This window comes from Schistocerca serialis, chromosome 2 (assembly GCF_023864345.2).
Source record: "Schistocerca serialis cubense isolate TAMUIC-IGC-003099 chromosome 2, iqSchSeri2.2, whole genome shotgun sequence".
Classification (NCBI taxonomy): domain Eukaryota; kingdom Metazoa; phylum Arthropoda; class Insecta; order Orthoptera; family Acrididae; genus Schistocerca; species Schistocerca serialis.
In genome coordinates this window covers 227,931,774-227,954,473 of record NC_064639.1, presented here as the reverse complement: position 1 = coordinate 227,954,473, position 22,700 = coordinate 227,931,774, and the positions used below count along the sequence as shown (strand labels likewise).

Here is a 22,700-nt window from a genome sequence, read left to right as displayed (position 1 = left end):
ACTGTAACACAAACGACCAAGAGGCATCTATATATGACAGTCCTCTAACAATTTTGAAATTAATGATCATCCAGTTCACTACAAAGCATGCCTCTTCTCTGCTTTATTTCCTTTCAATATTTTTTTTAAGGTGTTTATTTGTAACTATGTAAAATCATAATTTTTACACACACAGAATTAATGAAAATGGGTATTACAGAAACATAGGTTTCATGGCAGAATAGAGAACATCGGCAGAATAGATATTCATAAAAAAGGGACAGTACTGCTACTGAGAACATTGAAAATAAAATTTATTGTTTCATTTACCTACAGAGGAATATAAGGTATAGACCATTTTCAAAATTTAACATAGACCAACTCTCTGCTTCAAAGTGGAAGGGTTTATGTGATCAGTGGTTCAAACTGTGTACAAATTATGTTGGTCATTGAAGCATAGTACCAGAAGACCAAAATGATTTATCTTACAGACATCTATTTAGGGGAAGTGTGTGTGATTTTTATGAGAAAACTGATGTTGTTCTCAAAAATTTTGATGGAAAAGCATGACAGCTCTGTCTATACTCCTTGTGTACTGTTATACTCAAATGTTCTCACACTGAAATCTGCAAAGTTTAAAAGATTGCCATCAGAATTAATAACTCAAAATAAACAGTAAGTATGACCAAACACTACCTAGCTTTGTTAGAATGAGCACTGCAATGAAATTCCCAATTGATTTCAAATTATCTGCTTGATGTTTGCTAGTTACAGACATTAGGTATATTTTCACAAAAGAGAGGGAGGAGGGAGATGGGGAGATGCTAGAAGGAGAAGGGAGGGAAAGAGAAAGATCAAAAGAGAGGAGTAGCCATCGTCCATATTCAATGTAAGTATAAAGAATGAGCTGATATTTTTTAAACTTAATAATATAACACAGTTGTGATAGTTAAGCACCTACTAAAAACCAAATAGTAGATATCTAGAAATAAATTAAGGCCACTCATGCATATTTATTAGTAAAATACGCCAAACGCAAGTTAAAAGATTGTCGAACATCATTCATGTACCAGATTTAACACAATAGTACATCAATTAACTGGTCCAGTAGTTACAAGTGTAGTGTCCACATTAAGAATAGGGTGTGATGAAGACAAAGACACACACACACACACACACACACACACACACACACAGAAGAGAGAGAGAGAGAGAGAGAGAGAGAGAGAGAGAGAGAGAGAGAGAGAGAGAGTACTTTTCACATGCAGCAAATAAAACATTACTGACCCTGTGTATGATGCCAGCCGAGTGGAGATGCTTGATGCCACACAACATCTGATATAACAGGTAAGACATTCGTTCATGATCCAGATCCATCTGGATGACCTGACATAAGTTGGCATCCATAAGTTCCATGACAAGATATACATCCTGGAATTCCTCCAATGACTTTTGCGGAGTGAATGCATTCAACAAACCAATAATCTGTATGCAGAAATGATAAACAGAAAATATTTACTGTAGGCACAAAAATTACTTTTTATAAGCACAGTAAGAAAAGAGACATTAAAAAATTAAAATTTATGTTAATACTACAACTCACAATCCAAAAATGTATCTAAATATTTGTACAGTTCTAGAAAGTTGGCATGTGGATGCATGATGCACCACTGTAGATTCATTACAACACAAATTAATATCTTTCATCCAAACAACTTAAATTCATTAAAGCAATCTCAAAGCTATAACACAGCTTGAAATGAACAAACTGACTACTGCTGGCACAAATAAAGAATTTACTTAAAGTCTGTTAAATGAAAATTGTGGGTAACGTCTTTTCCTAATCTCACTCAGAAATCTCAATACAAACATCCTCCAGATCGCCACTGTTGCAGCAGCACTTCAGCCAAACAACTGAAAGAACACTCACCACTGTTATCTGTCTCAGTCTACACTCAACAGTGAGAAAACTATGCCTAAAGTTTAGCAACTTCATGATACAGATAATACTCTTATAAACACAGGCTTTTTCTCCTTTTTGTATTTAATATCCCACAAACATATACTTACCACATGTCTGGGATTAGCCCAGACACCCATTGTTTTTTAGTGTTGTCTGGAGAAACATCAGAAGTTTTAGAAGTTCATGACCGCCATGGACATTTTTTTTGAAGACCTGTTTGTCCAACATCACATTTTTAAATGCTGTCTTGAAGGCACTCTCACCCAACATTGGGGCAAGTGCTGACGTCAATGAAGAGGTGTGACTACCAGTTACGCAACAACATTTCACTTACTGTTAGTCACTTGGCAACACAACAGGAGGAATGTGTTTGTGTTGTCTCCAAGTGTGAAATAACTCAACTGCATGTTTCTTGTCATTTGATCTATATTCATTTTTTGTCTCATCATTTAGCAGTAGACAAAAAAGCATGTGTCTACAGTAAAAGGAATATAAATGTTTGAAATTGTGTAACGACAATAACAGCGAACATGTTTTTATTGCACTATATACAAAAGAATTTTCTGTTGCACATGAAGGAAAGGATGATATTAAAACCCAAGTGAGAACGACTAAACATAGGTGTGCTATTAATGCCATTACTTCACCAAACATAACAGATTTTTTTACAAGTAAACGAGGGAATTGTAATCTGGGAAGTGCTGAAACACCATAATAATCAAATAAAATGGTTAAAAAGTTATATGACCCAAAATTTCCATCTGTAGAACCAAAACTGAGGCAGTTACTTTTATCGTCATTTCACTGTTTATATTTGATAATATGTGTGGTCTTTGGAAAACATTAACTAATTAAGAGTAACAATGGATAGCTCAAACAGAAGTGAAGTAAAACATGTTCTGATTCATGTAAGATATTTCTGACTGAAGAAGGGAACTCAACTCAAACTTTTAAATTTTGATGAAGTGTCAGGTAAAACTGCTCAGCTTTTGACTCAGTATCTTCTCTGATACTATAGATACTGTGATAAGGAATAGCTCAATAGGAAATTCAGCTGAAGAGGAATGGACATCTACAAAGGGCAATCACAGAAGTTGGAAAGAAAAACATATGTACAAAAAAGATAACTGTGAAGAAACCATGGGTAACAGAAGAAATATTTCAGTTAATTTATGAACAAAGAAAGTACAAAAAGTTCAAGGAAATTCGGGAATACAGGTATGAAAGTCAATTAGAATGAAATAAATAGAATTAAACAGAAAAGGCTCCATGAAAACTGTGAAGATACAGAGAAAGAAATTATTGTAAAATGGCCTGACTCAGCATATAGAAAAGTCAAACAACTTTCAGTGAAATTAAAATCGAGGTTGCAACATTAAAAGTGCAATGGGAATTCCAGTGCTAAGGGCAGAGAGAGAGAGCCAATAGCTGAAAAACCTACAATGAAGGCCTCTATGAGGGGGAAGACCTGTCTGATGATGCAATAGAAGAGGCAGGAGTCAATATAGAACAGATAGGGGGGTCCAGTAATAGAACAAGAATTTAAAAGAGCTATGGAAAACTTAAAATCAAATAAAGCAGACACCATTCCATCAGAATTTCTACGTGGTAATGAAATGACTATCCATGTTGGTGTGTCGAATGAATGAGTCTAGCAACATATCATCTGACTTCTGGAAAGCATCATCCCACAATTCCCAAGTTTGCAAGAGCTGTCAGGATCGAGGATTGCTGCAGAACCAGCTTAACAGTTCATGCATCCAAGTTGCTGACAAGAACAATATAAAGAAGAATGGAAACGAAAACTGAGGATCTGTTAGACAATGATCCACTTGTCTTCAGGGATGTTAAAGCACGAGAGGAAGTTCCGACATTGCAGTTGATAAGGGAAGTAAGACTAACGAAAAATCAAGACACATTCATAAGATTTGTGGCCCTGGAAAAAGTGTTCGACAATGTCAAATGGTGCTAGATGTTTGAAATTCTGAGATAAATACTTGTAATTTATATGGAAAAGCAGGTAATATACAATATGTGCAAGAGGCAAGAGGGAACAATTTGAGTGGAACACAAAAAACAAAGCACTAGGATTTAGAAGGACATAAGACAGGGATGTAGTCCTTCACACCTACTGTTCAGTCTACACATCAAAGAAGCCACGACAGAAATAAAAGAATGTTCAAGAGTGGAATTAAAATTAAAGGTGAAAGGATATCAATGATAAGTATCACTGATAACATTGCTGTCCTCAGTGGAAGTGAAGAAGAATTATAGGATCTGCTGAATGGAATGAACAGTCTAATGAGTAAATAACATGGGCTAAGAGTAAATCAAAGAAAAAGGAAAGTAACAAGAAGCAGCAGAAATAACAACAGTGAGACACCTGACATCAGGAAGGATGTTCATAAAGTTGATGAAGTTAAGGAATTCTGCTACCTAGGCAGCTAAATAACCCATGGTGGACGGAGCGAGGAGGACATCAAAAACAGACTAGCTCTAGTCAAGTGGATATTCCTAGCCAAAAGAAGTCTTAATTTGAGGAAGAAATTTCCAAGGGGGTACATTTGAGTCACAGTGCTGAATGGCAATGAAATACATACTGTGGGAAAACTGGTTCACAAGGAAGTCAAAGGACGTGAGATATGATGCTATAGAAGAATGTTGAAAATTAGGTTATCTGATAAGGTAAGGAAAAGGGAGGTTCTTTGCAGACTTGATGGGGGAAGGAATCTGTGGAAAACACTGACAAAAAGAAGGGACAGGATAGTAGGACATCTGTTAAGATATTAGGGATAACTTCCATGCAACTAGAGGGAGCTATGGTTGGTGAAAACTGTACAGGAAGACAGAGATCGGAATACATCCCGCAAATAACAGAGGACAGAGGTTGCAACTGCTACTCTGAGGTGAAGAGATTTGTCATAGTGGAGAAATTGGTGGTGGGTCACATTAAACCAGTCAGAAGACTGCTGACTAAAAAAATTCTTTTTAGTGTGTGAAAAAATACAAACTTGAATAAAAGATGGGTTGTTATATTGCTGTCAACACTAACTGTAATTCTGTTGGTGTAAGGCAAAAGGGAAATGGGAACAAAAACATATTCAGTATAGTTCAAAGGGATTTAGATAGACCTATTTCTGGAAGTGGTTGTTCAGCCTACATTGTACAGAAACTGTTTCTTCAGAAAGTTACAACTAGTAAAAAATAAAACTAAATAAATATAATTAGATGTTTCAATAACTTATCAAGGCATTTATAAGTAGTTTCAAAAATAAGTCCTTGGCTGGACTCAAAAATGTACGGTAAGCCTACACAGGCGACCTTTGCAGCACATGTACAAATGTCCACAACACAATCTGATATTTTTACACAGTACTACCACTCATTAAAAGCTCTGCAGAGTTGTTATGTTCTCAGGTTTTTGCCGGTGAGTATAGTAAACTGCTCAATGGGTATTGTTTCCATTGTTTCATTATTTTTCTCACACTCAAAAAGGACTTAGAGAGATGATCATATTAAATCAAATATTCAAAAACAAAAAATAACTCACATTTTTGTGATTGACAAGCTTCATGAGCTTAAACTCTCGATAAGCACGTTTTGCATGAGTCACATTCTGGAACGGACGGCTAAGCTTTTTGATTGCCACATTCTGCTGAGTTACTGTATCATAAGCAGCACTGAAACAAGAAGATTTTAAAGTTCACAAATGCTGTAAATTAAGAATATAGCATAAACCAATGTTTTGAAGTAGTTCTGACAAAGTGTCACATAAGAGTTATTAATACGTAACAATCAGCCAAATGTGAAAACAAGCTAGGATTTCCACCATTCTAATGATTATCTCAATGAAATAAATTATGATAGTAGTTGTGTTGGCAGTAAACCTCCATAAAGCTTGAGGTACATGAAAAGTGGTTATGTAATGACTTCTGTCACTGATCTTAACTTTCAAACTTACCGACGCATTTTTAATTTTATGTACATGTTTTATGTGCAGTATATACTGCCGTATCTAACAGCAGTCTGTTTAAATATCTAGACAGCAAACTAAATGTACACAGTAAACAAATAAATGTTGGCCCCAACTAACACCAGAGATGACTGACATCTATTCTTACATCATTCACTCTATTTTCCCAACTTAAATTTAATTTCTTTTTGCTTCTATCTCTTCCTTCGCATAGCTTTCTTTGAATATATCTAAATATTACACCATCAGAGACCCCAATCCTCTTTTGTTCCTCACTTTTTAGCTTTTATTTATGTACTTACACTAAACATGTAATATTTCTAAGAAATATCTGTCGGGCTTCACAAACAGATTGAAAACTGTTAGGTGTAGGGTATGGGGACTGTAGGTTACCGTAGGTTGAGGCCAAGATGATTTTGAGACTGGTAACTGTGTTGTAAGGATAAGTCTTGTCTGTGCATTTCAGAAAAGCTGGTGATGGAAAGGAAGGATCCAGATGGTCCGGGCTGTGAAACAGCCATTGAAATTAGCTTTTAATGTTAGGCTGCATCTCATGCCACAGGGTGGTCCACTTTGCTCTTTTGTCACAGTAGGTGGTGGCCATTCATCATGGTGAACAGCTGGTTAGTGGTCATACCAAAATAAAAAGGCATGCAATGACTACAACAAAGCTGTTATATGACATGACTGCTTTCACAGGTGGCCCATCTGTGATGGGAATGGATAATCCTACAACAGGACTGGAATAGGAAGTGACAGGTGGGTGGATTGGGCACGTCTTGTACGTGTTTCTTCCACAGGAATATGATCCTTGTGCCAGGTTATTGGGATTTGGAGTGGTATAAGGACGGACTAGGAGTGACGGAACACCACTTTAGGGGGAGTGGGATGGATCTTTGATAGGACAACCATGATGTCAGGATGTGATAGCTAATCAAAACCCTCAAGAAGGATGTGGTTCAGGTGTTCCAGTCCAGTGTGGCGACAAGGAGGGCACTCCTCTGTAGCCAGTTCTTGGAAGTGGTGAGAGGATTGGGGGTGTATAAGGGACATCGGAAATCTGTTTGCGGACTAGGTCTTTAGGATAGTGCCTGTCTGTGAAGCCTTTTGTGAGATCTTCAGCAAGCTGGGCTAGGCAGTTCTTGTCACTGCAGATACACCATCCCTGGGTGACCAGACAGTATGGGTGGAATTGTTTGGTGTGGAAGGTATGACAGCTATCAAAATGCAGGTACTGCTGGCAGATGGTGGGTTTAATGTGGACACAGGCATGGCTAGAGCCATCTGAGAGGAGGTGGTCAAGGCCAAGGAAGATTACACATTGGGTTGAGGAGGACCAGATGAAGTGGATCAGAGAGAGGTGTTGAAGTTGTGAAGGAATGAGGAGAGGGTATCTTGGCCCTGAGTGCAGATAGTGAAGATGTTATTGATGTACCTGAACCAGACCGGCAGTTTGGGGTTTTGGAAACCTAAGAATGTTTCCTCTAGATCACCCATAATCAGTTTGGCACAGGAGCCCATGGCTGTGCCTCAGATTTTTTTGTATACCTTCCCCTCAAAGGAGTAGTAATTATGTCTTACAACAAAGTCAGTATGGAGCGTGAAGAATGAGGTAGTGGCCTTCTGAACCACACACACTGTCATATCCAAGCCACACTGTACAGACAGTATCGTCTGTGCACAACACATCACTACTTGACCATGCGGATCGCTGGTGCAGAATCGAAATCCCCAAATTCTTCCCACCAATAAGTACAATTATTCTTATTGGTCACATTTCCTCCCTCATGCTCGCATGCTTTTGTGTGTTATTTTCTGCGCCTACCTGTGCCACACGAACTTGTGAACTTCAACCTAACCAACTCCCCTCCCATTCTCACAAACATACTCCAATATCTCATCAGTTTTGTCCTTTTTTCCCCATGCATTTGTGCATTTTGGGCAACCGCCTTGCCGCAGTGGCTACACCGGTTCCAGTGTGATCACCGCAGTTAAGCGCTGTCGGGCGTGGTCGACACTTGGATGGGTGATCATCCAGGCCGCCATGCACTGTTGCCATTTTTCGGGGTGCACTCAGCCTCGTGATTGAGGAGCTACTTGACCGAATAGTAGCGGCTTCGGTCAAGAATACCATCATAATGACCGGGAGAGCGGTGTGCTGACCCCATACCCCTCCTCTCCACATCCTCCTCTGAGGATGACACGGCGGCCAGATGGTCCCGATGAGCCACTTGTGGCCTGAAGATAGAGTGGTTTTTATTTGTGCATTTTGTATTTTTTTGTTGCATATTTGTATGTATTGTTACAGATTTGTGTGTACTTTTCTGTATCTATACATATTTTTACGCATCTCTTTCTGTTATCCAGATCCCCTCACAGCCACCTGATGCCTTCATCTGTCCCTTTCCTATGTCATTTCCTGTTTCCCCATACCACTCCTGCCACTATGGATTATTGCTCCATATTTTTGGAGTTCAGGAAAGTAATCCTTTCCCTGGCTAAAACCCAGTCCCACATGCCATTCTCTAAATACTATCTAAGCCATGGAATCTCCTTGCCTAACCATAAAAATTGCTTTCTTTGAACCCCACCCTTCATTTCACAATAACCTGCACATTTTCAGATTCTCCCAGTGCCTGTCCCCCACAAACTTGCAAAAACACACCATCAGGGCACACACAGGCTTTGCAAAACCACCTTTGCTCCCTCCACAAGATACTGCTACTGTGCAATCTCTAACATATACATCACATCTCTGAAATTGAATTCCTTACACTCAGGCACCTGGAAGAGCAATCTATGCACCTCATCTCCACCAATTATCCTGCCTGCTGTCATCCTACTGCCACTCTGGGGCACCATTATCAAACACAACGCCACTAAATCTAGATATGAAACAATCCCAGAACACTGTTGTTACCCTTTTTGCCAGACTCCTCAGCCCCAAAAAAGATTCTGTCCTATATAAAGGCCTCAACTTCGGCTCTACACCTAAATTTAAACATGCTGGACTTGTCATAGACCTTCTCTTCTTCACCTGATCCCTGCAATGGAAACACATCTTTGCCATCAAGCACTCAAGTCAAAGCCAAACTAATCACAGCATGAACCCAGCCTCTTCTCCATACCACAATCCAACCATTGTCTGCTTTTCAGCTCCCCATTTCTCCTCCCCTCTCTCCTCCACAGCCATGCAATACAGGATCTGGCAGCCTTGTTCTGAAACCCCGATCCATACCTTGCTATCCCTTCCCCTTTCCTATCCCACTCCAGATTGGTGGTTCCCTTTGAAGCAGTTGCATTCTGTCCAGAGCAGGCAGAAGTGGAGGTCTTGTGTGTGTGTGTGTGTGTGTGTGTGTGTGTGTGTGTGTGTGTGTGTGTGGGTGGGTGGGTGGTGGTGGTGGTGGGGAGGGGGGGGGGGGGGGGGCCGCCGTGAACGCACGCTCGCTTCCTTTCTAAAGGAGGCATAGGCTGAAAAGTTAATCTATAACAATCTTGACTTTCCACTTTTTGAAAATTCATTTTTCCTGATGCAATGTAAATGTGTCTCGTCTCCTGTGTACTGTGTACTGTCTACTCTATAATAATAGTTAGTTAGTTTGTTACATACATCATCTGAACAATTCTTTTACAGAAACGAGGTGGAATGTCAGTTTACAGGATGCATATACCTTATTATTGTTCATGTTAATCAACAATACAATATCACTTAAAAACAATGCTTTTTTTTTAGGCTATTGCTTTTCAAATATAAATTTATCCATGGAATCGAAGTAATTGCACATAAGATATGATTTTAGGTTAGATTAGTGAATGTATGTTTTGTGATGGTGTGATTAAAATGCCTACCTCCTTGAAGAGCTACCTATATGACATCCATGGGTAGAGACCATATACCATTCTTACTACTCACTTTTGTGTAGTCAATAGTTTCTTTCTAAGTGGTGAGTTACCCCAGAAAATTAGGCCCTAAGACATCTTTTTGTGTCGTTTGTAAGTATTAATTTTCTTAGCTGTCAGCATTTCAACAATCCCACTTCATGTCTCTTTCTTTTCTTTTCAATCATCTTTCCCTTCTCATTTTTTCTTTAATTATCTTTAAACATATAAATGTCTCAAAACATAGGAATTAAATTTAATGCCTATTCTATCAATTGGGGCGAAAATCTGGTAATATTTTGGTGAATGTGCCTAGCTATGTTTGTTTCCTTTCATTTTCATGTTGGCCTACAAGTTTTGAAATGATTTAGTATCTGGAAGGAGGTATTTTAAATATGTACCTAAATGTCATCTGTGGCAATATGTGTGTAAGTATGATAATGAAACCAAAGTTCCAAAGCGACTGCAAACAAGCACAAATCCATGTTGTCAACATAATCTGTAAGATTAACATGTAACAATATTTGTTTTAGCGATTGTTACAATCCATAGGAAACCACACTTTCATCCCAAGTTCATATCACGGTACATACCAGCCAACAATATGTAACAAAAAGTTACGATATCAGTGCAGATTGTTTCCTGTCTTGAGTCATCGTCTAAGGTCTATGCTTTGTCGCTGTAACCATTCTCCCTTAAGTTTCTCCTGTCACCTTATTTATTGATAATCTGGGCACTTTATTATTTCCAACAGATCTTCAGTTATTTCCTTCTTTACCTCCCCTTTGTTTTCTGCACCAAAATTTTAGTGTTGCCCGAAGAGGAAGGTGCCAGGGTAAGATGGTACCTCATGATGAAACCACAAGTAAACAAAGTCGTTGCCAGAAGCAACGATGAATGAGAGGCAGTGGCAATGACATGCCCATTAAGTGTTTCCATATGCCACTGGATCAGCTCGCTTACTTTAGCAGAGCAGAATACCACTTATCCCAGTCAGCAATCATCTCAAAGATGACAGCATCATCTCTCTACTGAGCAAGTTGTGTGACAATTTTCTTACACAGGTCTTAGCATAAAAGCTTATAGTCAAGTGTGCTTTGTGAGAACAGACCAGTATTTAGTTCTGTGTCAAGTGATACATTAATATTCTGTGGCAGTAATACGTGCTTGTGAAATTCCTGTGGACATTTATTGTAACAAGCTAAGTATTTAATCTTCTTCAAGTTATAATACACTGATCTGAAATGTTACGTGTTGGTATATCATCTTGGTGCCCTCCAGGAGTAAAGCTAAGAACCCACAATTGTACCAATGAGTGTTATTTTGTCAAGTAAAAGAAACATTTTTCCATCCAATAAACCGGGTAAAACTTTACTGTCTATAAATAAATGTCAAAAAAATTTCCTAGCAAGAATAAAAATGTTATAAGCAACTTCACATGGGTCTTAACTGTGTAATACATAAGAGGAAAACAAACAGAAAATTCAGGATATAGAGGAGATGCTGAGATGCAGATAGGCGCAACAAAAAGACCATCATGGAAGACACTACCAGGTGGAGGGGGACAGTAAAGTGCTGCTTATGGGAGCATACAGAGACAAGGTGAAGAGAGCGTAGGGCAGCTATGTGCACTCAGGAAGTTATCAGAAAAAGAGAGAGGTAAAAAGACTGTGGGTGCATTGGTGGAACAGAGGGCTGTGTAGTGCTGGAATGCGAACCGGGGTGGGGCCAGAGGGTAAGGACAAAGACTAATGAACGTTGAGTCCAGGAGTGTTACAGGAATTTAGAATATAATGCAGGGAGAGTTCCCACCTGTGAAAGTCAGAAAAGCTTGTGTTAGTGGGAAGGATCCAGATGGCACAGGCTGTGAAGCAGTCATTGAAATAAAGAATGTTTTGTTTTGTGGCTTGCTCAGCAATGGGGTGGTCCAGCTGTTTCTTAGCCAGTGTTTGTTGGTGACCATTCAAGTGGACAGACAGCTCGTTAGTTGTCATCCCATGTAGATGGCAGCACAGCGATTTCAGCTTAGCTTGTAGATCACATGACTTGTTTCACATGTAGCCTGGGATAGGTGATGCTTGTGACCAGAACTGAGTAGGTAGTGGTTGGAGCATATATGGGACAGGTTTTGCAACTAGGTCTGTGATATGAGCCATGAGGCAAGGGGTTGGGAGAAGGATTTGTGTAGGGATGGACGAGGATATTGTGTAGGATCGGTGGGCAGTGGAATACCACTGTGGGTAGGACATTTCTCATTTCAGGGCACAACAAGAGGTAGTTGAAACCCTAGCGTATAATGTAATTAAGTTGTTCCAGTCCTGGATGGTACTGCATCACAAAGGGAATGCTCCTCTGTGGCCAGACAATGGGACTTTGGGAAGTGGTGAGTGACTGGAGAGATAAGGCATGGGAGATCTGTTTTTGTACAAGGTTGGGAAGGTAATTACAGTCTGTGAAGGCCTCAGTGAGACCCTTGTGTATTTCAAGAGGGACCACTCATCACTTCAGATGTGATGGCCATGAGTGGCTAGGATACATGGAAGTCACTTCTTGGTATGGAATGGGTGGGTGCTGTTGAAGTGGAGGTATTGCTGGTGGTTGATAGGTCTGATACGGACAGATGTATCGATGTAGCCATCTACTGACGTGAAGGTCATCATCAACTCACCTGATTCAGATTCACTGATGACATTTTCATGATCTGGATCATGGGTGAGGACACCCTATCCCATATTCCTCCAGAGCCTCAACACCTTCTCCCCCATTTGCTTCACTTGGTCCACTCAAACAAACAAGTCACCTTCCTCAATGTTGACCTCCACCTCAAAGATGGGTACATCAGTACCTCCTTTCACATCAAACCTACCAACCACCAGCGATATCTCCACTTCACCAACTGCCACCCATTCCATACCAAGAACTTCGTTCTGCACAGCATAGCCACCTGTGGCTGTCACATCTGAAGTGACGAGCGGTCTCTGTCAAAATACACCAAGGGTCTCACTGAGGCCTTCACAGACCGTAATTACCCACCCAACCTGGTACAAAAATGGATCTCGCGTGCCTTACCTCTGCAGTCACCAACCAACTCCCAAACTCCCACTGTCCGGCCACAGAAGAGGATTCCCCTTATGACTCACAACAACCCAGCACTCGAGCAACTGAATCGCATCCTCCGTCAGGGTTTCAACTACATCTCGTAATAACCTGATATGAGGAATGTTCTACTCACTATCCTTCTCACACCTCTCACAGTGGTATTCTGCTGCCCTCCGAACCTACACAATATTCTCATCCATCCTACACAACTCCTGCTTCAACCCCTTACCTCATGGCTCAGATCCCTAGACCTAGATACAAGACCTGTCCCATATATCCTACCACCACCACCACCACCTACTCCAATCCGGTCACAAGCATCACCTATCCCATGAAAGGCAGGGCTATCTGTGAAACCAGTCATGTGGTCTACAAGCTAAACTGCAACCACGGTGGTGCATTCTATATAGGCATAACAGCTAGCAAGCTGTCTGTCTGTATGATGGCCATTGACAAACTGTGGTCAAGAAACGGCTGGACCACCCCACTGCTGAGCAAGCCACCCAACACAATATTCTTCATTTCAATAACTGCTTCATAGCCTGTGCTCTCTGGATCCTTCCCACTGACACCAGCTTTTCTGAATTTCACAGGTGGAAACTCTCCCTGCATTATATCCTACATTCCTTCATTTGTCTTTGTCCTTACCCATTAGCCCCTTCCCTGTTCCGATTCAAGTACCACACAGTCCTCTATTCCACCACCGTACCCACAATCTTTTCACCTCTCTCCTTTCCCACTAACCCCCACCCCGACTAACCTTCGGACTGCACCTAGCGGGCCTACCCTCTCTCCGCCTCAGCCCTGTATGCTCCTACAAGCAGCACTTTATTGTCCCCCATCCCTACCTGGCTATCCCTCCCGATCCCTGCTCTATCCTCTTCCTTATTCCTACAACCCGGTGTCTCCCATCATGCACAGCGCACGCATTTTCTTTCTCCAATGAAGGCCTTGTTGGCTGAAAGCTCATTTTCTAATAGTCTTTTTGTTGTGACTTCACTCTGCAACTCGGCATCTCCGCTATATGGCAAGAGAATAACAGGTTGTTGATTCAGAAAAGAAAGAAAAACATTCATTTATTAGGTATATTCAAAATCTGCCGAAATATAAATGTGTCGTGATTTAATGTTTAACAGAACTCTACTCCAAAATACGACATTAAAGATACCCTGGGTAGAAAGTAAATGGTACAAAGTAAATTGCAAGCTTTGAAAAAATGGCTAGGTGCATGCAAAATATTTGTGAATGTTTCACTAAAGATTGCTACAGTAACTACCTACTTGAGCATTACAAATTATTTTGTGTGACCAAAAAATGGAAACAATAAAAAAAGGGCTCATTAGATTAGAAATGTAATCAGAGCAGGAGAAGAAAAGTTTGTACCTATTCATAACTGCAGTACATGTGATCAGTAAGAATTAGAATGGTGAAGTACAATGCAGTTATCATGGAAGCAATATTTAAGCGAAATTAGCCCAGCAAAAATTAAGTCAGTACACCAAATCCCACCTAGACATCAACTACAGTTTACAAGGAGACATAAACTAAGTTCTTGGCAATAGGGTGGAATCAAGATAATCACATTCATAGAGAGGGAGGACAATATACTGAGGTTAATCGAAGATAATTCAACAGCAAAGTGATATTAGTGTGTCTGAAGACCGGTGTAGCTTTTTTTTTTTTTTTTTTTTTTTTTTGTGAGAACCTGATAAAAGAACTTCTGTCCTATGTGTGTCTGTCACCTGAATCTATTCAATGAATCTGAATTTTGCTCCAAGTGATGTAATACCAAATATGATATTGCACTGTGGGTTAGCTCTATGAAATCAAAATAATTGAGTAAACACATCAACTGGCAGCAACAGAACACAGACAAACACAAAAATACAAGGATACCACTGGTCAAAAGTGAGCTATATTGAATTGTGGGCTGTTAGACAACAAAAGTGAAGGGTATATTATGTTCTATTATGCCGCAAAAATCAAATAATAATCAGAAGTTGATAAATCTGCACGTCCAGGTACTCACCAAACCATCCCTTGAGCTCCTATACCTTTTGGCGTTAGTCCCAAATAGCGAGTTGGGACAGTAAACTCCGTGTCACCAAATGTCACAGTCTCGAACATGGCTGTGCTGTTTCGTTGATTGCTTGGGGTAAGACTACGCTACTGGGTTGACACTTCCACAGCACTGTATTGAAGCAACCCAAAAATAAATATTTTGTGTGTGCAGAAGCCATCCATAAATGATGATAATGGTTCAATCTCGTAAATACTTGTTTGAAATCATCTGAAGCCTGGGTGAGAACAGTGCATGAAACCCTGCTAGCCTCTTTGGTAGTGAATGGAACTGGTTGAAAAAGGAAGGACAGCATTCATATAACTTTCATTCTTCAACATTTTTGCCTAGTTCTTTACAAATATGGCTGATTATGGAGTGTAGTGTATATCAATAAAACTGAATTAATTTTCAAATAAACACATTTACTATACATTAAAACGATGAATGAAAATTGAATTAAGATCAAATATTGGGCAAAAAAGTTAGTCTTACCCCAGCGATTACTCAATTCTTCATTGAATAAGTCGTGAACAGTAAAGAACAGTATTACAGAGAAGTGAGAATTATCTCCAAGACTGTGACAATAACGTTGTGCAACATTTACTTTTGATCTATTAGTGTACACGATTCACACACTAAGTTTCCAGAATTAGGGGATTCCAGTACAGAATCACATTTCTTGGGAAGACACACAACAGCTAAATGCAGTGTACTTTATTGTTTCAAGTTTCAACAACACATAATGAATTTCACATACAGGGGTTCTCACTGGCCTGCACCCACAGTATTATCTGGAAGACAAAAATCCACCAGGATAACCAGCAATTGCAGCTACTGAAGCAAATAGGTATTTGGTTCAGAGAATGACTGAATAGTGCGCCAAACACACCTAATACAACGTTTAGCTTACATTTAGAGTTTACTTTGAGAACGCATATAGGTAAGTATTCAGAAAAGGAGCAATTATAAAGTGACATTTTTAAGAAATTTCAAAGTTTCCACTACAGAATAAATTTGCCTACTAAGAAGAGACTTCATGAAGGAACTAATACTGCTGTGAAGAAGATATTGTAAAAATCTGTAGTAATAATATGCATGCAATTCATTCCTCACACTCTCCACCCGTGTCCCAAACATATTTCCTGGACAATAAGGTATTAAGAATTAAATGCCTCTTTAATAGAATATATGAATGCATGAAAGTCCATCCTGAATGACTAAGCCAAAAAACAAAAGTGGAAATGATACTGTTACTAGTGTTGCCTAAAGAAGATCATTAATCACTGAGCAAAAAAAAAGTGCACTGTGTGCTAATAGCACAACTGAAGCTTCAAAGAAAAGAAAAGTGTAGAGCACTACAACCTCTACTTCAGTCAATGCAACATGTCAGGTAATGCCACTCCATACCTCACACACTGTCAGGAAACAATCCCTCACTCTACTTGAAATAATCCCCCCCCCCCTTTTCAGTAATTTACTAATTTATTTTGAAACCAGTCAGGATGGTCAGCAAAATAATCTGTTTGCAGACTGCACACTGAATGGACCCAGGCTTCCATTAACCTTCACCAATTGCTGGCAGACACTCAATACGTCTAATAGAAACATGCTGTAATCAAAGTCTCCACTGCAAATTTTCATCCAAGCTAAACTGATAACACATCATGCACTGAAAGGAAAAAAATAACTGTCCACAACTACGTCATCATTTATGAATTGTGCTTGTGCATTTTAACATAAAAACAAACTACAAACAAATAAAAAACTAGCTAAAACTAAGATTTTTACAGAAAGCATAAATAATCCTTACATTACAAGGAAAATAAAAATAAAACTGTAATTATGTGCTTCACTCCATGCAGATACAAAATAAACTAACAAAGCCGAGTTGCTTTTTTGTCAACTCTTTTGAACAAATTATATTTAATAGCTAAGCACTGCAACCAGGCAAACTAAAGTAAGAACACAGAGAAAGAACAAGAATATGATATGAATAAATTTTACACATTTATATTTGAAACTAACATAGGGATAGCAACAAGAAAGTGCTATCATACACTTTCTTCATTGGGTAACAACATGTATGATGTTAAAGAGAGAAGAAATGGGCAGAAATTGGTAATGTATTAACTACAACATAAAGATAATATTCACACAGTAGCAAGAATGGGAGTGCAGAAATGTCCCGTGAGCTATACAATTTTCGCTGACAGTTAACTATTGCTCCCTTTCTTCCGATTATGTGGTGGGCTTAGTGACAGATATAGGACCACCACTTACCTCCCTCATTCATTAAAATTCCTGTTATTTAAGTTATTTATTAACACAGACAAATTAGATACATATGGAAAAAGTGATGAACTGTTAACATAACATTCTCTTACATATTTCTCAAGACATAGCAGTAAGATTTTTTTTTCCCACTTACACTTCAAACTATGAAAATGCACCAAGTAAATTATCTCAAAACTTTATCTTCTTTATACATTTACAAAATTAGTATAAAGAAGATATCATTATGATCTTATGGAAGCTGTCAGCCCAGCAGGGAAGAAGTTACTTATTTATTATGGTTAACTGCTGATCTTGGCAAATCACCGAAAACAGTGCTGCTGTTTATCTATAGAATGAATGTGACTAAGAGAAACCACTGCATGGGACAGAAAAAAATAGTATGGCCTAAATGGAAGGATTGTTAGTGCTCAACACAATGTCAATATATGGGTTGTGACAGACAGAACACAGACTCAGTTGGACTAAAAAAGGAGAAGAAATACAGAATGACTTTGTTGACTGAAACATCTTTGTGTTTGTTGAAAGTGATTTTGGCAAATCAGACAAAATCTAAAATAGGATGGCTGGCTGTGGATTCGAACCCCCACGCTGATACACACACACACACACACACACACACACACACACACACACACACACACAGTATCCAGTACTGAAAGTCAGCACAAGTTCTGTTTTTGTAGTGTAATTAGTGAGATTTTAGCAACTAGTCAAGAAAGAAAAATTAAGTATTCTGACATAATTAGTTAATTACTGAAAATAACTGCCATGTGTTTTATTGTAATGTGTAATGCACAATTTATCCAAATCATTCAGCAGTGTCTCATCAGTGTCTTCTGTCATCTTAAATTAGCCAGCCCTCTCTCCTGAAACTGTGTACGATCATAACAAAGCTGTCAAACAAGTGACTAACAAGAAATTATCTAACTAATAATGAACAGGAAAGAAATCATCACGTTCAGGAAAACTTAACGTTGGGAGCTGGTACCCATTCTTTTTGTATTATGTCCCCACATGAATATGCAGTTCACTTTTGGTACAAAATTTTCAGCAACATACGTTGCCTTCTCTGGCAGTCTTGTGATAGTTTAGTTCAGTACAGTGTGTTCTGTCAGTTGCCCTCTTCATGGTTGTGCCATTCCTCTTTCAATATACCTACTGCAGCAAGGGCAATGGAGCACCAGTAGTGACAGTCTTTGGCAAGTTCCTCAAAGGTATCGGAGTTGCTGCAGATTATCTTCATTAAGTATTTTGGCTGATTTTTTTTTATGTCTTAGAATCATGAAATGGAACACACTTCACTGAGAAGCATTTGATGAGGAGTCTTCTTGTCACTTATTCAGTGATCATATCCGAGCATCACAGTTAATGTTATAGACTGGTGGATTTAGTATGGATAACGTGCACTCTTTCTACAACTTTATTGTTTTTAAAATAGTAACCCCAGCTGATCTTAACAGAGTCTATGTTTCTGCTGGCAAAGTGTACATTCTTTATTATTATTATTATTTCTTTACTTTCTCAGATGTTAAGTCTGGTTAAAAAATGGGACGTGACGCGGACCTTGATCAAGCGTCACTTCCTTTTAACTGTACGGTATATGTTATACTGCATTTAGGAACTTTCGGGTAATTGAACATGTATCAATAATTACGGATTTCTGTAATTGTATATATAAGTTTGGATGTAGCTGTATTGTATTGATGTACTGGTGGATATTGTGTGGTATGACTCCTGTAGTTGATAGTATAATTGGTATAATGTCAACTTTATTCTGATGCCACATGTCCTTGACTTCCTCAGCCAGTTGGATGTATTTTTCAATTTTTTCTTCTGTTTTCTTTTGTATATTTGTTGTATTGGGTATGGATATTTCGATTAGTTGTGTTAATTTCTTCTTTTTATTGGTGAGTATGATGTCAGGTTTGTTATGTGGTGTTGTTTTATCTGTTGTAATGGTTCTGTTCCAGTATAATTTGTATTCATCATTCTCCAGTACATTTTGTGGTGCATACTTGTATGTGGGAACGTGTTGTTTTATAAGTTTATGTTGTAAGGCAAGCTGTTGATGTATTATTTTTGCTACATTGTCATGTCTTCTGGGGTATTCTGTATTTGCTAGTATTGTACATCCACTTGTGATGTGATCTACTGTTTCTATTTGTTGTTTGCAAAGTCTGCATTTATCTGTTGTGGTACTGGGATCTTTAATAATATGCTTGCTGTAATATCTGGTGTTTATTGTTTGATCCTGTATTGCAATCATGAATCCTTCCGTCTCACTGTATATATTGCCTTTTCTTAGCCATGTGTTGGATGCGTCTTGATCGATGTGTGGCTGTGCTAGATGATATGGGTGCTTGCCATGTAGTGTTTTCTTTTTCCAATTTACTTTCTTCGTATCTGTTGATGTTACGTGATCTAAAGGGTTGTAAAGGTGGTTATGAAATTGCAGTGGTGTAGCCTATGTATTATATGAGTGATTGCTTTGTGTATTTTGCTAGTTTCTGCTCGTTCTAGAAAGAATTTTCTTAAATTGTCTACCTGTCCATAATGTAGGTTTTTTATGTCTATGAATCCCCTTCCTCCTTCCTTTCTGCTTAATGTGAATCTTTCTGTTGCTGAATGTATGTGATGTATTCTATATTTGTGGCATTGTGATCGTGTAAGTGTATTGAGTGCTTCTAGGTCTGTGTTACTCCATTTCACTACTCCAAATGAGTAGGTCAATATTGGTATAGCGTAAGTATTTATAGCTTTTGTCTTGTTTCTTGCTGTCAATTCTGTTTTCAGTATTTTTGTTAGCCTTTGTCTATATTTTTCTTTTAGTTCTTCTTTAATATTTGTATTATCTATTCCTATTTTTTGTCTGTATCCTAGATATTTATAGGCATCTGTTTTTTCCATCGCTTCTATGGAGTCACTGTGGTTATTCAATATGTAATCTTCTTGTTTAGTGTGTTTTCCCTTGACTATGCTATTTTTCTTACATTTGTCTTTCCAAAAGCCATATTTATATCATTGCTGAATACTTCTGTTATCTTTAGTAATTGGTTGAGTTGTTGATTGGTTGCTGCCAGTAGTTTTAGATCATCCATGTATAGCAAATGTGTGATTTTGTGTGGGTATGTTCCAGTTATATTATATCCAATAATTTGTATTATTTAGCATGTTGGATAGTGGGTTCAGAGCAAGACAGAACCAGAAAGGACTTAATGAGTCTCCTTGGTATATTCCACGCTTAATCTGTATTGGCTGTGATGTGATGTGATGTTATCTGAATTTGTTTGAATATTAAGTGTGGTTTTCCAGTTTTTCATTACTATGTTTAGAAACTGTATCAATTTAGGATCTACTTTGTATATTTCCAATATCTGTAGTAACCATGAGTGGGGTACACTATCAAAGGCTTTTTGGTAATCAATGTATGCGTAGTGTAGCGACCTTTGTTTAGTTTTAGCTTGATATGTCACCTCTGTATCTATTATCAGTTGCTCTTTACATCCTCGTGCTCCTTTGCAGCAGCCTTTTTGTTCTTCATTTATAATTTTGTTCTGTGTTGTATGTGTCATTAATTTCTGTGTAATGACTGAAGTTAATATTTTGTAGATTGTTGGTAGGCATGTTATGGGGCGATATTTAGCTGGGTTTGCTGTGTCTGCTTGATCTTTAGGTTTCAGATAGGTTATTCCATGTGCAAGTGTATCAGGGAATGTGTATGGGTCTGCAATGTAACTGTTAAATAATTTAGTTAGATGTGAATGTGTTGAGGTGAACTTCTTTAGCCAGTAATTTGCTATTTTATCATTTCCAGGGGCTTTCCAATTGTGTGTAGAATTAATTGCTCCGGTGACTTCATGTTGCAAAATTATCACTTCAGGCATTTGTGGTATCATCTTGTATGTGTCTGTTTCTGCTTGTATCCACCGTGCATGCCTGTTATGTTGTACCGGGTTTGACCATATGTTGCTCCAGAAGTGTTCCATGTCTGTTATGTTTGGTGGATTGTCTGTTTTAATGTGTGTGTTATCTATTGTTTGGTAAAATCTCTTTTGGTTTGTGTTGAATGTTTGGTTTTGTTTCCTTCTATTTTCACTTTTTTTGTATCTTCTAAGTCGTTTGGCCAATGCTTGTAATTTCTGCTTCTTTTCATCTAATTGCTCTATTGCTTCTTGTTGTGAGATTTTACCTAACCTTTTTCGTTTTTTGTCTGATATTTCATTTCTTATTAATTGTGTTAGCTGTCCGATGTCTTTTCTCAGTTTTTCTATTCTGATCTGTAGCCTGTGTTGCCATGCTGGTTTTGTGGGTTTCTTCTGTGTGTTGGTTTGTTCTGATCTCTGCCTAGTGTGTATATTTAGTGTAGTGAGTGCTCCTACATAAACCAGTAGTTGTAACTCTTCCATAGTTGTGTTTTCATTTATTTTGTTGTGTATGATTGTGTTGATAGTTTTTATTGTTGTTTCGACTTGTGGGTTATTTGGCGGTCTATGCAAGAATGGTCTGATGTCTGTATTTGTGTCTTTGTATTCTATATATGTCAGCTGAAATTTCTCTTCTATATCTAACACTTGTCTCTCTTCGTGTTCTATTTGTGCTTGTTCTGGTGGCTGTCTTAAGATTTCGTTTTCCTCTGATTGTTTAATTGATGCGTGTTGGTCTTTGTTTGTTTGCTCTGGGATGTTTGAGTCCATTACTGTATTTTCTTCTTCTGATTGCACATTATTTTGTTCCAGTATTTGTTGTACTTGTTGTTTGATGTTTTCTAATTCTGACTGGGGTATCCTGTTATTTTTTATTATTACACGGATCTGATCAGCTAGTCGTTGTTCTGTTAAAAATTTTAATTCCGGGTATCTGGTAATAAATGTTGTGTATACTTGTGATCTGTATCCAGTTGTGTTGGTTCCTAGGTTTGTTGCTTGGTAATAACAGAACATGAGGTGTCGATTAACTTCATCTGACGATCTCATCGTCTGTCTTTGTTTTCCTTCTAGGGTGGTATATCCTGCAAAACACCTCTATTTGGATTTAAATCATTTTCCAGTTGGCTAGCAGTGTCGTTACCATTGTGGGCGGGCATAGGGTTCAAGCGTCGTCCCCGACCATGACGGCGTTTGTCCGAGGCTTTTTTAGTTCTGTCCTGAACCAAGTAATCACACTAAAAGGGGGGTTAGCCCTATTAGTGGTTTGTTCTTTTCGTCGCCTTTTACAACTGGCAGAACATACCGGAGGCCTATTCTTTTCCCGGGCCTCCACGGGATTTATTATTATTATTATTATTATTATTGCAGTGGTAGATTAAGTAAACCTGCCAAATATGCAAACAGAAGATGCATCCATATCGATATGAATATCATCATCCATATCCAGAGACGGCCCCTCTACAGTGGAAGCTGCCAATATTGCAGGCCAGTCACATGGAATTCTGTAGCAGGCCAATATAAGGC

The 22,700-nt window shown here is 38.6% G+C and overlaps 1 protein-coding gene across 10 annotated transcripts in view; it reads right to left on the bottom strand.

The window, feature by feature from the left end:
* LOC126456978 (stress-activated protein kinase JNK) overlaps positions 1-22,700 on the bottom strand; it is a 582,548-nt gene that overhangs the window by 57,971 nt on the left and 501,877 nt on the right. For 9 of the 10 annotated variants that reach the window (XM_050092923.1, XM_050092927.1, XM_050092930.1 and 6 more), the window contains 2 exons: positions 5,493-5,622; positions 1,267-1,464 (listed from right to left, as the gene is read on the bottom strand). In XM_050092923.1, coding sequence (XP_049948880.1) covers positions 1,267-1,464; positions 5,493-5,622 — 328 coding nt within the window. Of the gene's footprint in view, positions 1-1,266; positions 1,465-5,492; positions 5,623-14,922; positions 15,085-22,700 lie in introns of all 10 variants that reach the window. The other variant, XM_050092933.1, reaches the window with a different exon arrangement.